This window comes from Alosa alosa, chromosome 5 (genome assembly GCF_017589495.1).
Source record: "Alosa alosa isolate M-15738 ecotype Scorff River chromosome 5, AALO_Geno_1.1, whole genome shotgun sequence".
NCBI lineage: Eukaryota > Metazoa > Chordata > Actinopteri > Clupeiformes > Clupeidae > Alosa > Alosa alosa.
The window spans coordinates 16,321,775-16,335,049 of NC_063193.1; the positions used below are offsets into that span (position 1 = coordinate 16,321,775).

The 13,275-nt window shown below is 43.5% G+C and overlaps 1 protein-coding gene across 1 annotated transcript in view; it reads right to left on the reverse strand.

Annotated features, from left to right (window-relative positions):
- Positions 1-2,172: 2,172 nt before the first annotated feature.
- Positions 2,173-13,275, reverse strand: part of cacna1ba (calcium channel, voltage-dependent, N type, alpha 1B subunit, a) — a 99,352-nt gene continuing 88,249 nt past the window's right edge. The window contains exons 46-53 of the mRNA XM_048242785.1: positions 12,803-12,939; positions 12,577-12,716; positions 12,191-12,320; positions 11,819-11,929; positions 10,220-10,258; positions 8,869-9,085; positions 7,192-7,427; positions 2,173-5,991 (exon numbers count right to left, since the gene is read on the reverse strand). Of these exons, the coding sequence (XP_048098742.1) occupies positions 5,368-5,991; positions 7,192-7,427; positions 8,869-9,085; positions 10,220-10,258; positions 11,819-11,929; positions 12,191-12,320; positions 12,577-12,716; positions 12,803-12,939 (1,634 nt within the window). The 3' untranslated portion in view covers positions 2,173-5,367. The remainder of the gene's footprint in view (positions 5,992-7,191; positions 7,428-8,868; positions 9,086-10,219; positions 10,259-11,818; positions 11,930-12,190; positions 12,321-12,576; positions 12,717-12,802; positions 12,940-13,275) is intronic.

Here is a 13,275-nt window from a genome sequence, read left to right on the forward strand (position 1 = left end):
TTCCAAAACATTTGATTTGCGTATTTGACACAAAAACAAAATTCTCCAGCCCATATGCATCTATGTGAATGTTTGTATAGCTGTGAGCACAGCACATAATACCTATCTGCTACTTATGTCAGATGTCCTGTTTGTCTGAGTGCATGTGAGTTAAGAATACCTTGGTTTGGCAAGAACTGGAGTGTATAAGCTAAAAAACACTTTTCGGATGTTGGATTTAGATGTTTACATGACTCAAGTGGGGAGAGGGAATTCATCTCATATCAGGTAACACATAGCCAAGTTATCTAACTCTGAAATAGCATCTTTTAAAGGGGTTAAGATCCCCTGGACACACCAGTAATAAACCAATAAGCATCCACAATCCTGCAGTCCAGTTGGCAGTGGGCCTGTCTCTTTTGGGTCCAATCCCACAGGGTAGAACCCAGGGGATCCTATTGTAGGCCTTACATAGACACACCAGATCATTATCAGATTCTGTCACGGAAATCTGGACAGTATTTATAAAATAGTCCAGAGGGTGTCACTTCAGCAAATCAGGTTGCGAGAAGAAAACTGATAAGGTATGGGAAAGGGGAAACTGCAAAACAGTTTAGGTAAGGGTTAAGAGCAAACAATCAACATAGTTTAGTCCAAATATTTTAAGAGCGCAGGAAAATTGAACACTTGTCCTCATCTGATGCCATGTCCAAGGAATCCTGCTGACTTTTTTCCCCCAGCTGCCTGCAAATTGGAGCTTAGGCTAAGGATGCGCTCATTGACTGACAGTAAAAGAGACCTGATGCCTCAAAAGATGTAAGTATGATACGAGGACACTCACAATTCAGTACAAGAGCCAGAAAATGGGTCCCCGGGACATCTTCTGCCAACCACCATGGAAATCAGTTTGAAACAGCTATCAGCCATTCGTCTAAATCAGTTTCACTCAAAACCGCAACATACAGAGAGGCACAGAGAGCATGTATACCAGATAAGCTTCTGCGCCCATGCCCAAGTGTTGGACTAGTGTTTTGTGAGTTAGGCTACCTGAACTTGAAATTACTTAGTTAGTTTGCATTTTCTCTTCCACGTTACTACTAACTCAAATAAAGTAAGTGTTCTCGACAGATTGATCAAAACTAAGTCAACCCCACTTACTATTTCTTATTAATTTGAATGTTAGAATTTACAGTGTAGGCCTCCACAAAGCAGCATTGAAAATAGGCCTACGTCGCTAAGCCAATAGCAACTCCTTGAGGCCAGGATAGGCACTAACCTGATGCTAGATAATAGTACATGAAAAAAAATACTAGACACAGTAATGGCTACAAATAAGTCGAGCCACTCAGTGACTCAATTAAATAAAGAATATTAAACGGTAAACAGTATGTTCAGGTCCACATACTATTTTCAAAGGTTTAGTCCACCACACTGAATCAGCTAAACGTAACAGACTGTAATATTATGCACATATCACGTGCCGGGTTTGCTTTGAGCATCCATGTCTGTGGCAAAGGGATAAAAGCGTCAGTGCAATTCGGACAGGCTCTTGCTATAAAAAAAATAATACAAAAAATTGAAACACTTACCTGTATAATGTCCCGAACCTACTTCAGACGAATTCACGTGTAGTACTGCGTAAGTGCAACGTAGAGTGGCTATGATAAAGTACAATTGAAGTAGCCACATGATGCTAATTTATGTTGACTTGATTATTTCAGGAGCTTAGGTCCCTAACCAACTCGAATTTATTTCAAGTTCGGCACCCTAACCCACCCATGCATGAACTACACACTCACAGTAACCCTTTGTCAAAATAATATTATGCTATCATATGACTTTTATAAGTAAATATAGATTTTAAAGACGAAGTTTGTAAAATGATCACAAAGCAGGCCAATCCATAACCAGACCCCTGGCCCCAGCAGTCTTGACTCTTCTGATCCAACCCAACTTCATCACAAGCAAGTGTATCCAGATCCCCGCCCACATTAGCAGTGTAGACCAATAAAATAACCGCGTGAAATCCCCATGGGTCGGCTACACTTCTTACTGGTGTTAGTAGGCCTACCAAGACTTAACTCTGGTGAGGGAAAACACATGGAATGTTTTTTCTTCTATCTACTGATACCTTGGTTATCTACTACTGATATACTTCTAAAACGTATAGCCATTAATAACACAGTGAGCAGCCAACGTTAGTGTGTTTATTTTTTGTTTTAGTTATTTTCAATTTCAAGGACTTCATACAAAATGTTTAAGTAGAAACAACAGCAGAATTTAAAGTCTGGCCATTGAACATAAATCAGGCAACAAACGATCAGTTGCAGAACCCAAATAAGGTATGTTCCAACTTTGTTACATGGAAGGAACTGACCACATTTTTTTCAATACATATCGATATAAAGTTTTTTTTATTTTTATTTTTTCAACCCCATAATTTATATCAAAGGTAATTTAAAAATAAACAAAATAATACACTGTATCAAAATGTACGAAGATAAACAATGTGTATGTAAACGTGCACATACATTTTTTTTTTCAGACCATGCAAACATTACTTTTTTTTTTTTAAAGAGGAAACGCCACATTTAACTGGAAGAAGTGTGCAGAGAGAATTTGTGAGATTTCAGATTAGGTCAACTTAGAGAGTGGGTGCAGAATGCAGATGTGTACAGTATGTTCCGCCACATAGGAATGCACTGTGACATTAAAAAGACTAGGATGAGTGTAAAGGCATACAAAACAAATTCATTAGAGTGGACCAGCTCTGAGGACATTTTATAGGGAAACTATGTAATGAATGCTGAATGTAAAGAATATGCTCTACTTCAAATCAGTCATAATAAATCTGAGGATGTTATTGTATGCACATTCTTTTAGCCAAGTACCCCTTGGTAACTGATCAGTCAGGCCACATACAAAAATAACCTGCACTGTTTTTGTTTCTTTTAAAACTGTTTTCCTTCGACAAAATGGGTAAACCTGATGCATGCAAATATATAAACTTGCTGTTTGACTCATTGTTTAAACATATTCTAAGGATCCGCCTTTTAAGTCATTGTGCCGTTATACATTTTTTAAAATATATTTTTTCATCATTTTACAGTTTTTTTTTATAGAAAACATTTGGTCACAATCATGCTGAAGCCTGGATCTAGATAGCCCAGCAGGTAAAGCTACAGAATGGATAAAGTATTTTTTCAAAGTGTCTTCTTGTTGCATAGCCCTACTTGAACAAGATTCTACAACAACCCTGGAAACATACAGAACCGCAGATGAGTTTATGGTCAAGGAAATCATCTGACCCCAGATATCCCCCTCCCTCTCCCCCAGTGTCTCCAACATGCTGTGGCTTGCAAACAAGCAGATGACATCTGGCCTACTGGTTCAGGTACATTTACCTGCTCCAGGTGAGTGGGATCAAGTCAATGCAGTGATATACGGGTGGTGACAGGTCAAGCATAATAATTATCAATGGTCATAATAACACTGTTCACCAGCCAATTCTTATGCGGTTCAACCACCCACCGCAAAACATTCAGAATTACCAGAGTGTTGTGGGAATTCAGCATTGAGCTCTGATCATTGCTACATGTACATATCACTAGTCAGTGGGTAAAATGGCCGATTGATCATCTTTTCTTACAGGTGTTATTCAAAGCGAGTGAAAGAGTGTGTGTGTGTGTGTGTGTGTGTGTTGGAGAGCAGGGGGTGGGAATACCACAGAGGGATCCACTGTACTGTTGCCAGGTCCTTGACTTCTCACATACTTTCATCATGGGTCTGTATCTCTGTCTTACAGCACTGCACAGTGTTGGCAAACACACACTGTCTTTCCTCTTCTTACCTCTGCAAAATTCCATGCTCTCTTTTGTGTTCTGCTAACATAACATAGAATTTGAAGGCAATAGCTAGCAATGCTTCCTCAATAGAGTCCTGACTTACCAGAAAAGAAGAAAGGTACACCTTCACTATATTGTTCACAACCCCTTTCAACCAAGTTCAAGATTTAAACATGCAAAGTGTGTAACTCTGGCTATGTAGTCCCATGTGGACTAATATAGAACTACTGCAGTATTATCAGATGTTTCTGAGCTACACATTTCCCCACCGATTCAGCTGTACTAAAGGTTAGGAAAAAAAAACTCAGCCCCAAAAAAGCAATCATACGGTCATTTCCATTCGAAAACATTCCCCATTCCCAAACATACAGTGCCATTTATGCTGCCAAATAAGGCCTTCTGCTACATCAACTTGTACTTCTATTTTTGCCTTGTCCAGCTCCCTCAATCAAGTGTTGATGCACTATAAAACAAATTTGCATCGTTACTACAATATATTTAAAAGGTTAGGCACTTCGTAATAATATCTGAAGCAGTCTTTAAGAAAAATTTGACCTGACAAATGGTGAACTGTAAGCAATTTACATAAAACACATTTGTTTTTACAATATACAAAAAGCACAATGACTAGGTAAAATATGCACAACAGTATGATACAAAAAAGGAAACAAAATGTATAATCCATTTCTCTCTCCATTTTCACACATTTGTGCAAGGAATGGTCAACAGCAGCAAAAACAAACAAGCAAAAACAAACAAAAACAACCATCGTCCCTTTCCATTAAAAAATAAACCTGGTTGTGTTGTAACATATGTGTATCTGCCATAGAGAATATAACTTCCACACAGGCATGGTAAAATCTCAGAAAAGAGTTGAGTACAGAACACACCTGTTGTGCATTTTCTCTAACGTTCATCTCCTCGCAACTCGTAGCAGTGGTTTTTTTTGTCACCCTGTCTAATGGTCCACCCTGAAAACACTACCGTTCTCAGGTCAGTGGACGTAACACTTCTTGAAATGGCAGAACTGTGTGCTGAAGTGCTTGTACTGTTCTACCCTGCTCCATGCAGTGCCATGGGCTACTGCTTATCTACCCACTCTTCAGGAGAGAAGCCTCCACAGTGCCAGCTCTCACACAAAGTCAAGAACGAGGAGGAGAGACCATTGTGTTACAACACAACCTAGAGATTCCACCGTTTTGTGACATAAACCTTTCCAGGCAAATTGTTCATGTGCTAGACTGTATGCTTGTTTCAAACAAAATATTAAAAAACATTTTCAGGTCAACTCAAGTCGTCACAAATAACTGACTTTTTTCAGGTCATCTTTAAATATTCTGCTTTGGTGGCCTTTGTCTGAATCCCCTCAGCAAACTCAGTTGAAAGCAGATGCATACACACACACACACACACACACACACACAACAACAACAACAACAAGTAACAACAGTGTAAACTACTACCCCTTTGAGCAAGATGATAAAACTCATCGAATTTCCTCAACAAATACCTCTGCAACACTCCGTTATGTGGTAAAGCCATGCTAGCACCATTCGTCCTCCCCTGCCTCCAGGTAGTACCGGGGCACCCTGCCCTCGGGGATCTGGCCGCCGCCAGGGACACCCATGTTCAAGTGGTACCCATTGGGCACCCCGCGGAACAGCTGGGGCGGCAGTGGGGGAGGGAGGGGCCCTGTGTGGTGGGGAGGGGGGTGTCCCACCACGGCGATGGCGCGCGTGCCTAACACCAACTCCTGGAAAGCGGCCACCTCGTCCCGGAAGTTGCAGGGCTGCGGCTGCAGCTGCTGCTGCTGAGGAGGAGGAGGAGGAGGAGGAGGAAGTGCTGCTGCTGCTGCCGAACCGTACAACTCGGCCGGGCACAGGAACGGCTCCGAGCTGATGCGCACAAAGGGGGTGGACGACGGCGATTCGCGGCCGCTGTGCAGGAGGGCGTTGTGCTCGGACTGCCCGCGGCTCAGCCGGCAGGGGCTGGCGGGCGCCCCGGCCTGAGCGCCCACCACAAAGAACACGGGGGAGGAGTTGGCAGTCCTGTAGGCCACTCCGGGACGAGGGGTCAGGGGAGTCTGGGGCAGCTGCCTGCGGCCGCGACTGGGGGTGCTAGCCCCCGAGGTGGACATCACCGGGCTCCCCTTAACCCAACCACTGCCCTAGATGAAAAGTGAAGAAGCAAATCAAAACAATACAAAAACAATGGCGGTAACACGCCGGAGGGGAGAAAACAGAAAGGGATGTGGGGAACAGGTCCACCCAACGGACAGGCAGAGGAAAGGATAGGAGAGTGCAGATGAGAGTGGACAGTGGACAGGACAAATGGACAAAATGGAAATACAAGAACATTGAGAGTTTGATAAAGTAAAGTATGAATGGTTAGTGACAGAGAAGACCACACGGATAGACCAGCATCGTTTTCGATGTTGGAGAACAATGGTAGGAAAGACACAAAAACATGTGCACAGATAAATGGTGAAGAAAGAGCAGAAAAGAGGAGAAGCCATGAGAGGTTGCACTAGAAGGCTGGAAGTAAAAAAAGGAAGTTGAATTTCAACAGAGACAGAATCAACTGTGTTAGTCAAACTTAGACACAAGAAGAGCACAGAATATCAAACAGAGAAGAGAACAGAATAAAAAAGACTTCTGAATACATTTCATCTAATTTTCTTTCCATTCATCGTAAACCCAGACAACTGATATTCTCTAGTAGAAAAGTAGAAAGTCGGGGCACATTCTTGATGCTGTATTATTACCACTCTGAAGACCTCTCCCATAGAGACCAAAGTCAAACTATGTGATTGGCCCTCTGGGAACAGTAAGTCATGGCTTTCGCCCTCAGTGGAATCTCACTTTCTTTTACTGTACTCAAAAGTTTTAACCCTTCATGCTCTTCACACTGTTAAGGCAGGCAAATCAGAGTGATCATTTTCAGTTCTGAAGTTTGGGTTCAGAGATTGGAGTCTCATGTCTGACTGTCAAAACAGCTGATTTTGGGGTTCTAGAATATGAGGTTCCACTATGTGAAGAAGAGTGCTCAGCTGACATGGCATGTGAATAGAGTGAGAACCTGGTGTATGTACTATGTCAATTCTGAGGCTAATGTTAAACTACAAGCCAAATTAAGATTCTGAGGATGCTTGCTCAAGGTGTAGTGCAACTTACCTAGTTGGCATGTATATAATAACCATAGGACACCTTTAAATAATGTGTCTTTTTTTTCGCATGTAGGTGCCGACATGAGTAGCAGAACCAACATTTATAACTGCAGAAACTAAAATAATCGAACGTCAAAAGCGGACAGCGTCACACTCATGTTGGAGCCTAAGTCGGCTGGGGAGATGGCCGCCCCGTCCCACCTGCTTGTTGAGGCCGGGCTCATGGGCCTCGCTGGGGGAGGTGGCACAGCTGGCAGTGGTGGACTTGGTGGCGGTGGCGCCGGCGCCGGCGCAGTGCTCCCTGCTGTTGTAGCGGTCGCAGGAGTAGTAGCGCTGCTTGTCGCCGGAGGACGAGTGGTGCTTCCTCTCGTGCGAGCGGCCCCGGTCGTGCGCCCGCTCGCGGGTCGAGGGGTCCCCTGGAGGCTCGCCTGTGGTGCCTGAGTTGCCATGTCAGAGATGGATGGCAAGAGATGGTGTCACAATTTGAACTATAAATAAAAGTACAAATCACTGAGGGCAGACAGAGGTCAGACAAGGTTAATGTGGCCACATCCTGGAATAGCTGAACCCTAATGGCTTGATGGCTGAACCCTAATGGCTGCAAATACTAGGTTACAGTGACTTTTTCCTACCCAGCCATACAGTAGAGAAGAGTATACTGTACAGCAGGTGTGGTTGAAAGTTTACTACAGAGGTTTTCAGTGGCATCCAAGGGCCACATTTTATGGAATGATCTGATAAACTGAAATTCATCGCAGATGAGACATCTCATTTGTAAATGTACCCATATCAGCAAAACTTCCTGATGGACACATTCAGACTGCTAACAGCATCCCAAAACTCAAATATCCTTCAGTCTGGGCCATTTCCCCTTCCCTCTAGAGCTTGGCTTCCTTAAACACACACACTACAAAAGCACAGTCTGTCACGTTTTTTTTGTTCTTGTGTGTGTGTTTGGACTTTTCATGTGAACACTTCCCTCTCTCCCCTCATCACTGTCATGCTGAGAGGCGCCCATAAATTAGCGGGTCATTGGGTCTGCGCGTTTGTCAGCCCCTTTTATCTAGGTAATAAAGGCCAGCTGGAGCGGAGCGGCTCCTCGGCCGCACCCCGAGACCGCCGCGCGGTACACTGATCTCTCCCCCAGATGATGCCCGGCTACGAGCAGGGAGCTGTGGCCCCCACGCAGCTACTAGAGGGCTCTGAAAGGGCTTGACATCCTGCTCACACTGCTGCTGCTGCCACATTTCAGTGAGTTTGTTTTACCACCATCAGATTTAAGGATTCTGGTGTTAGTATTATCTGTGGTAGTATTTAATCTAACTAATGCTGGTATCATCCTGAGAAGGTAGATGTGGAGCTGTTTTTTCACATTAATTTTTGTTCATAAATTCTAATTGGATTCTGATTTGGGGCCGTGGTAGCGCAGTGGCTAAGGAACTGGGCTAGCATGTAGTAGCCTGAAAGTTGTGAGAGTTGTGAGTTTAATTCCTGGCTTTCCACTGTTGTGCCCTTGAGCAAGGCACTTAACCCCAAGTTGCTCTGATGACAATGGCCTTTTTACTGTAATTGACATATGTAAGTCACTTCGGATAAAAGCGCCTGCTAAAAGAATAAATGTAAATGATTTCAATCCTGTCTAAATAACCTCAGGAATAGCCCCACTTCCTGTTAAAGTGGTCTTAAATGAATGTTCTTCAAATCTTTCAAAAAATTGTGTTCCCCCCGTCCCCCCCCCACTTTAACCCCTGCATGTATGGACAGAAGAAGGATATGCTCCTCATATTGCAGTGTTTTGCAAGTGTCAATGTCAGGATCGACAACCGTGTTTTTGTTTGCAATATGAGGTGTTGTGTTATGTTGTAAGAAGCCACTAACCCAGATTACTGGGAGGCTGTCCATTGGGGGACCTGTCCAGTGACCTCTGCTTCTTCTCACGGTCCCTGCGGTGGTGGCAGCGGTGGTGGTGATGATGGTGATGAGGCCGCTCCTGAGCGGGCCTCTCCAAGGTGTAGTCTCGCAGGTTGACCTCCTGGGGGCGCTGTGGTGCAACGGTGGACGCCGAGCGCTTCATGGGACTGGAGTCAGGAATTGGCTGCAGAGTAATAACAAACAGTCATTTTTTTATTGAAATGATAATTTAATAACAGGAAAGAAACCCTGGCCTGCAGACTTTAATGTGTGTTTGGTATTCAGGACGTCTACTTCTTTGTTTGGCTAGGACATGGAGGGGTAATATACAGTGCTCTAATATATAGTGTTATATAGCCTCTAAACCATTTATTTTCCAATCCTGTCTGGCAGATGAGCCTGGTGTTGAGTCCATCCGCCCTGCTCTTTCCCTGATGGCTTTGAAAGGTGTTGGCCAGCCAGCCAAAGGTTAAGGCGTTCAGCCAACGGCAGCTGACCCAGGTATCCCTAAACCACTCATTTCCAGCGGGCCGGCTCTCTGGGCCAGACGTTTAAAAGCATGCTTGGACCATCAGCTGTCCTGGTAATGAGCTATTATATCTGCCATACAGTGATGATAAAAAGGCTGGCTGTCATCCTTAAGCCTCCACCCCCCCATACACAGGCCAGCATACTGATTTACAGCTGAGCTGTAACAGGTACATTTACTGCACTGCATACAAATCTGTCCAGGACAAACAGAGTAACAGTGTACAATGACAAACCACTATGTATTTACAGCATGCACTGTTCATACAATGTAGAGAGCATAAACAATGATACATGCAATAGTTTCAAAAAACTACAAAAAACAAGCACATAAGCAATATTTTTGAGCAATGCGCCCAAAATCTGTCCTATGTTTACATATAAAATTCTACATGCATACTAGTGCATCAGGACATGTCAGTCATTTGTGACAGGACTGTGAAGCTAGTCTATATAGCGTCTAGCCCCTATGCTTATGTGTAGATTTCTATTTAATTTAAGTTCTACACAAGTTTTAGAACAGATTAGAACAGATTTATCTGAAATATGATCATCTTAATAAAGCATGCCTGTACTTTGTTTTTTAATATACAGAACAAATTAAAACTGTCGTCTGAAACTGTTGATGATTTAAGATGATTTAACACACTGATACACTGATATTATCTCATTCCAGTAATAACTAAATCCTGCTATTGAATACCCACTGAACTCATTCAGCATGTACCTATCTCCACCTGCCCTGTGAAACAGTCTATGATATGACCAGAGGACATGATTGGGTACGTACAGCAAGCATCGTCCCTGGGGAGTGTCTGGAGTGGCTCCTCTGTCAGAGTACAAGTTTGGAAACGAGGGCAGGAAGACATACAGAGGAGATAAAACAAGGTGAGACACACAGAGACACAGAAGCAACGCATGATTAAACCTTATGAGTGTTATTCACCTGGACAGGTTGTACGCAACACTGGCCGAAATAAGCACTCAGTGAGGAATGAGATAAATACTGTAGGTGGGCAAATGTCAATAATGTCAACAGTAGATTTTCTTTTTTTTAATGAAGGACTCCTTCAAGGGAACTTAAAAGCTACAGTAGGTTTGAGGCTCACCTTCTTTGTTTCAACACTTGGCAATATATCAGTGCAATGATAACCAGAAATCTTCAAGCTCTCTGTCTGGCTGCACACAATTCACTTTTTTTCGCTGTCAATGAGTTGGCTGTTTTTCGCCTGCCAAGGCCGAGACATCACGGGGGAAACATATCTCACCGTGTCGCTTTTGTTTTTGACCGAGCCAAACTGCTGGATCTGGACCAATGCCAACCACTGCAACTCAATGAGGGCAAAGTCAACCCATTAAATTCCCCCGAAAGGAGGACTGCACATATATGAGATAGTGCTGAAACCACAGACTGAGAGGCTGAAGGCTGTTATCATGGGCCACAGTGGTTAAAAAGGACTAACAGGCCAGCACACATTCAGATAGAGCTCATTTAATAATGAAATTAGGAGCTTTTCCTCTCTGACTGAGTCAAATATTACGCAAGCTTTCAAAATGCTGCTGACAGACTTGTGCAGGGTTTTTTGTGACATAAAGAGCATACGATTATAATGAAGGTATACGAACATCAATGCAAGTCCCAGAGCTCAGTGGGACTGCTTAGTACCTCAGCACCCCTTTCTGATGTCAGATTTCTTTTTAATTATGAAAAATACTTCCCATTCTTGCTTGAAGGTTTTTGGAAATTTAAATATTACATATTTCCCATGCTTGCTCTGTGATGTCTGCATCTCCCATAGGATACATTATTAATAAGAGCATGAACGTGGACACTCAAGGACAAAACATGGCCCCCCAATCATTCCCTCTCAGCCAAGCTCCCCATTTGTCCTGATCAGTGCATTCTGAGCCTTGAGGTAACACAATTAAGACTCTTCTTGTTGCATGCCTCCAGAGGAAAGAAGAGATATCACCCTTCAAATGTGCAACTAACAGTCAGGAAGAGCTGCAGTCTTTTTTATATAACTTGCCCAGGGTAAAGGATAGCAAATGCTCTGCAAGAGGTTGGTAGTACCCCAAAATCCAATTGAATTTACTGCCAACCACATTTTTTGTGAACAAGCTGGACCTTAAAAGCCCCAAAAGGTTATAATCTGGGCAGAATTGTATGAAGTAATGTTGGCAATACTGCTTGTGTTCACAACACAGCCATACAGGCAATTTTTTTCAGGAAATGTTTAGTGAAGGTCTTAAGAGAGAAAATTGAGGAAACAGATTTTCCGGAATATTAATCCATGTTCCCATTCAACCATGACGCTGTGAGGGGAATGTTCCAGTTGCTGGTGTGAAAGGGACTTCAGATGAGCTCTGAGTAAGACCAGCAGTGTACCTGCATCTCAGCGCTGAGTTTTGGCATGGACACAGCCCTCCCCTGGCTCTCCAGACAAGACGAGGCTCCGCTGTTGGCACTGTGTTCCATCTTTCTCAACTCTACTGACTCCTACAGAGGAGAAACACACACACACACACACACACACACACACACACACACACACACACACACACACACACACACACACACACACACACACACACACACACACACAGCCATTACTACTCCTCAACCCAATAGACTCATCAAAATAACGATGCATTTTCATATATAAGTACAAATATATTTTTAATACACAGCTACACATACTACACTGTTCCATAAAATATTTCTACTGATAATTGTGTTCACATGATCGCACTTGTGTACCTTGGCAGTGGTTGGATCTGCCGTATCATCCGATGGTCCCCGGATGATCCGTTTACTGGGCCTCTGGACCTCTCGTGGCTTCTCCGAGGCCCATGAAGAGGACCCTCGAATGTTGCCATCATGGCTTTGCCTGTGTGGAGTTGTGATGGGAGAGGAAAACTCGGTTAGATCTACAGCACCTGGAACCAGGCAAAGGGTGTTGTTTATCTGCAATATGGTGATTGTGGTGATTATGCTGAAGTGTGAAGGGTGAAAAATGACTTTCAGCAAGTGTCAGACATGTGTTTCTCTGTATAGAGTTGTCCCTCACAGGGACATTTAGTCATAAGTGTAAGTGTTCATTTAGTGTGCCTAGCTGAGTGGGCAGGTGTGGGGGGCTCACTCACTGCGTTCGGCCGTTGTTGAGTGCCGTGGAGCTGGGCCTGGTGTGTGCTTGGGCGTCGGAGGGACAGTCAACGCTGTTCACATCCACGTCCTGCATGTAAGTGAGGGGCAGTGTTGGTTTGAGGAGTGCGCCCATATTGCCCTGTACAGACAGAGAACACATTCAGACACTCCATTTGTGTGGGGGGAGGGGGAGGGTGTTTGTCAGTGGCAGGCAGAGCACCTCACCTGATTGGCGGTGCTGCCACCAGAGGTGGTAGCGGCAGCCTGTTCCTTCTGCTTCTGAAGCCGCTGAGCCCGGTTCTGCTTGTAGTAGTCAAAGATCATTAATGCGGCGTACACCTTCCCCACCGTCAGTTCATTGGCTGAGGCGTGTAAGAATGAAAGAGAGTAAAACAATTATAGTGGCAGTAGTAGTTTCAGTTTAATGCCATATCAGCATCTACGGTTAGATCATGGCAAAACGGTTTCATAAAGCAATATAAACTAGAGATTAAAACGAACTGATAAAAAAGATAAGAGATTAAAATTAAAGATCAAACAAACAATTTAGATTTAAATCTACATTTGATAAATATTCCCAAACTTTATGTGGTGGCACCTTATGAAAAATGTTTTCCGAGTAAAGAAATAAAAAAGTAGAATTCAAATTCTAGTAGAATTTGAATTCAGTAGAATTTTAAAAAGTGTGTGTAAAAACA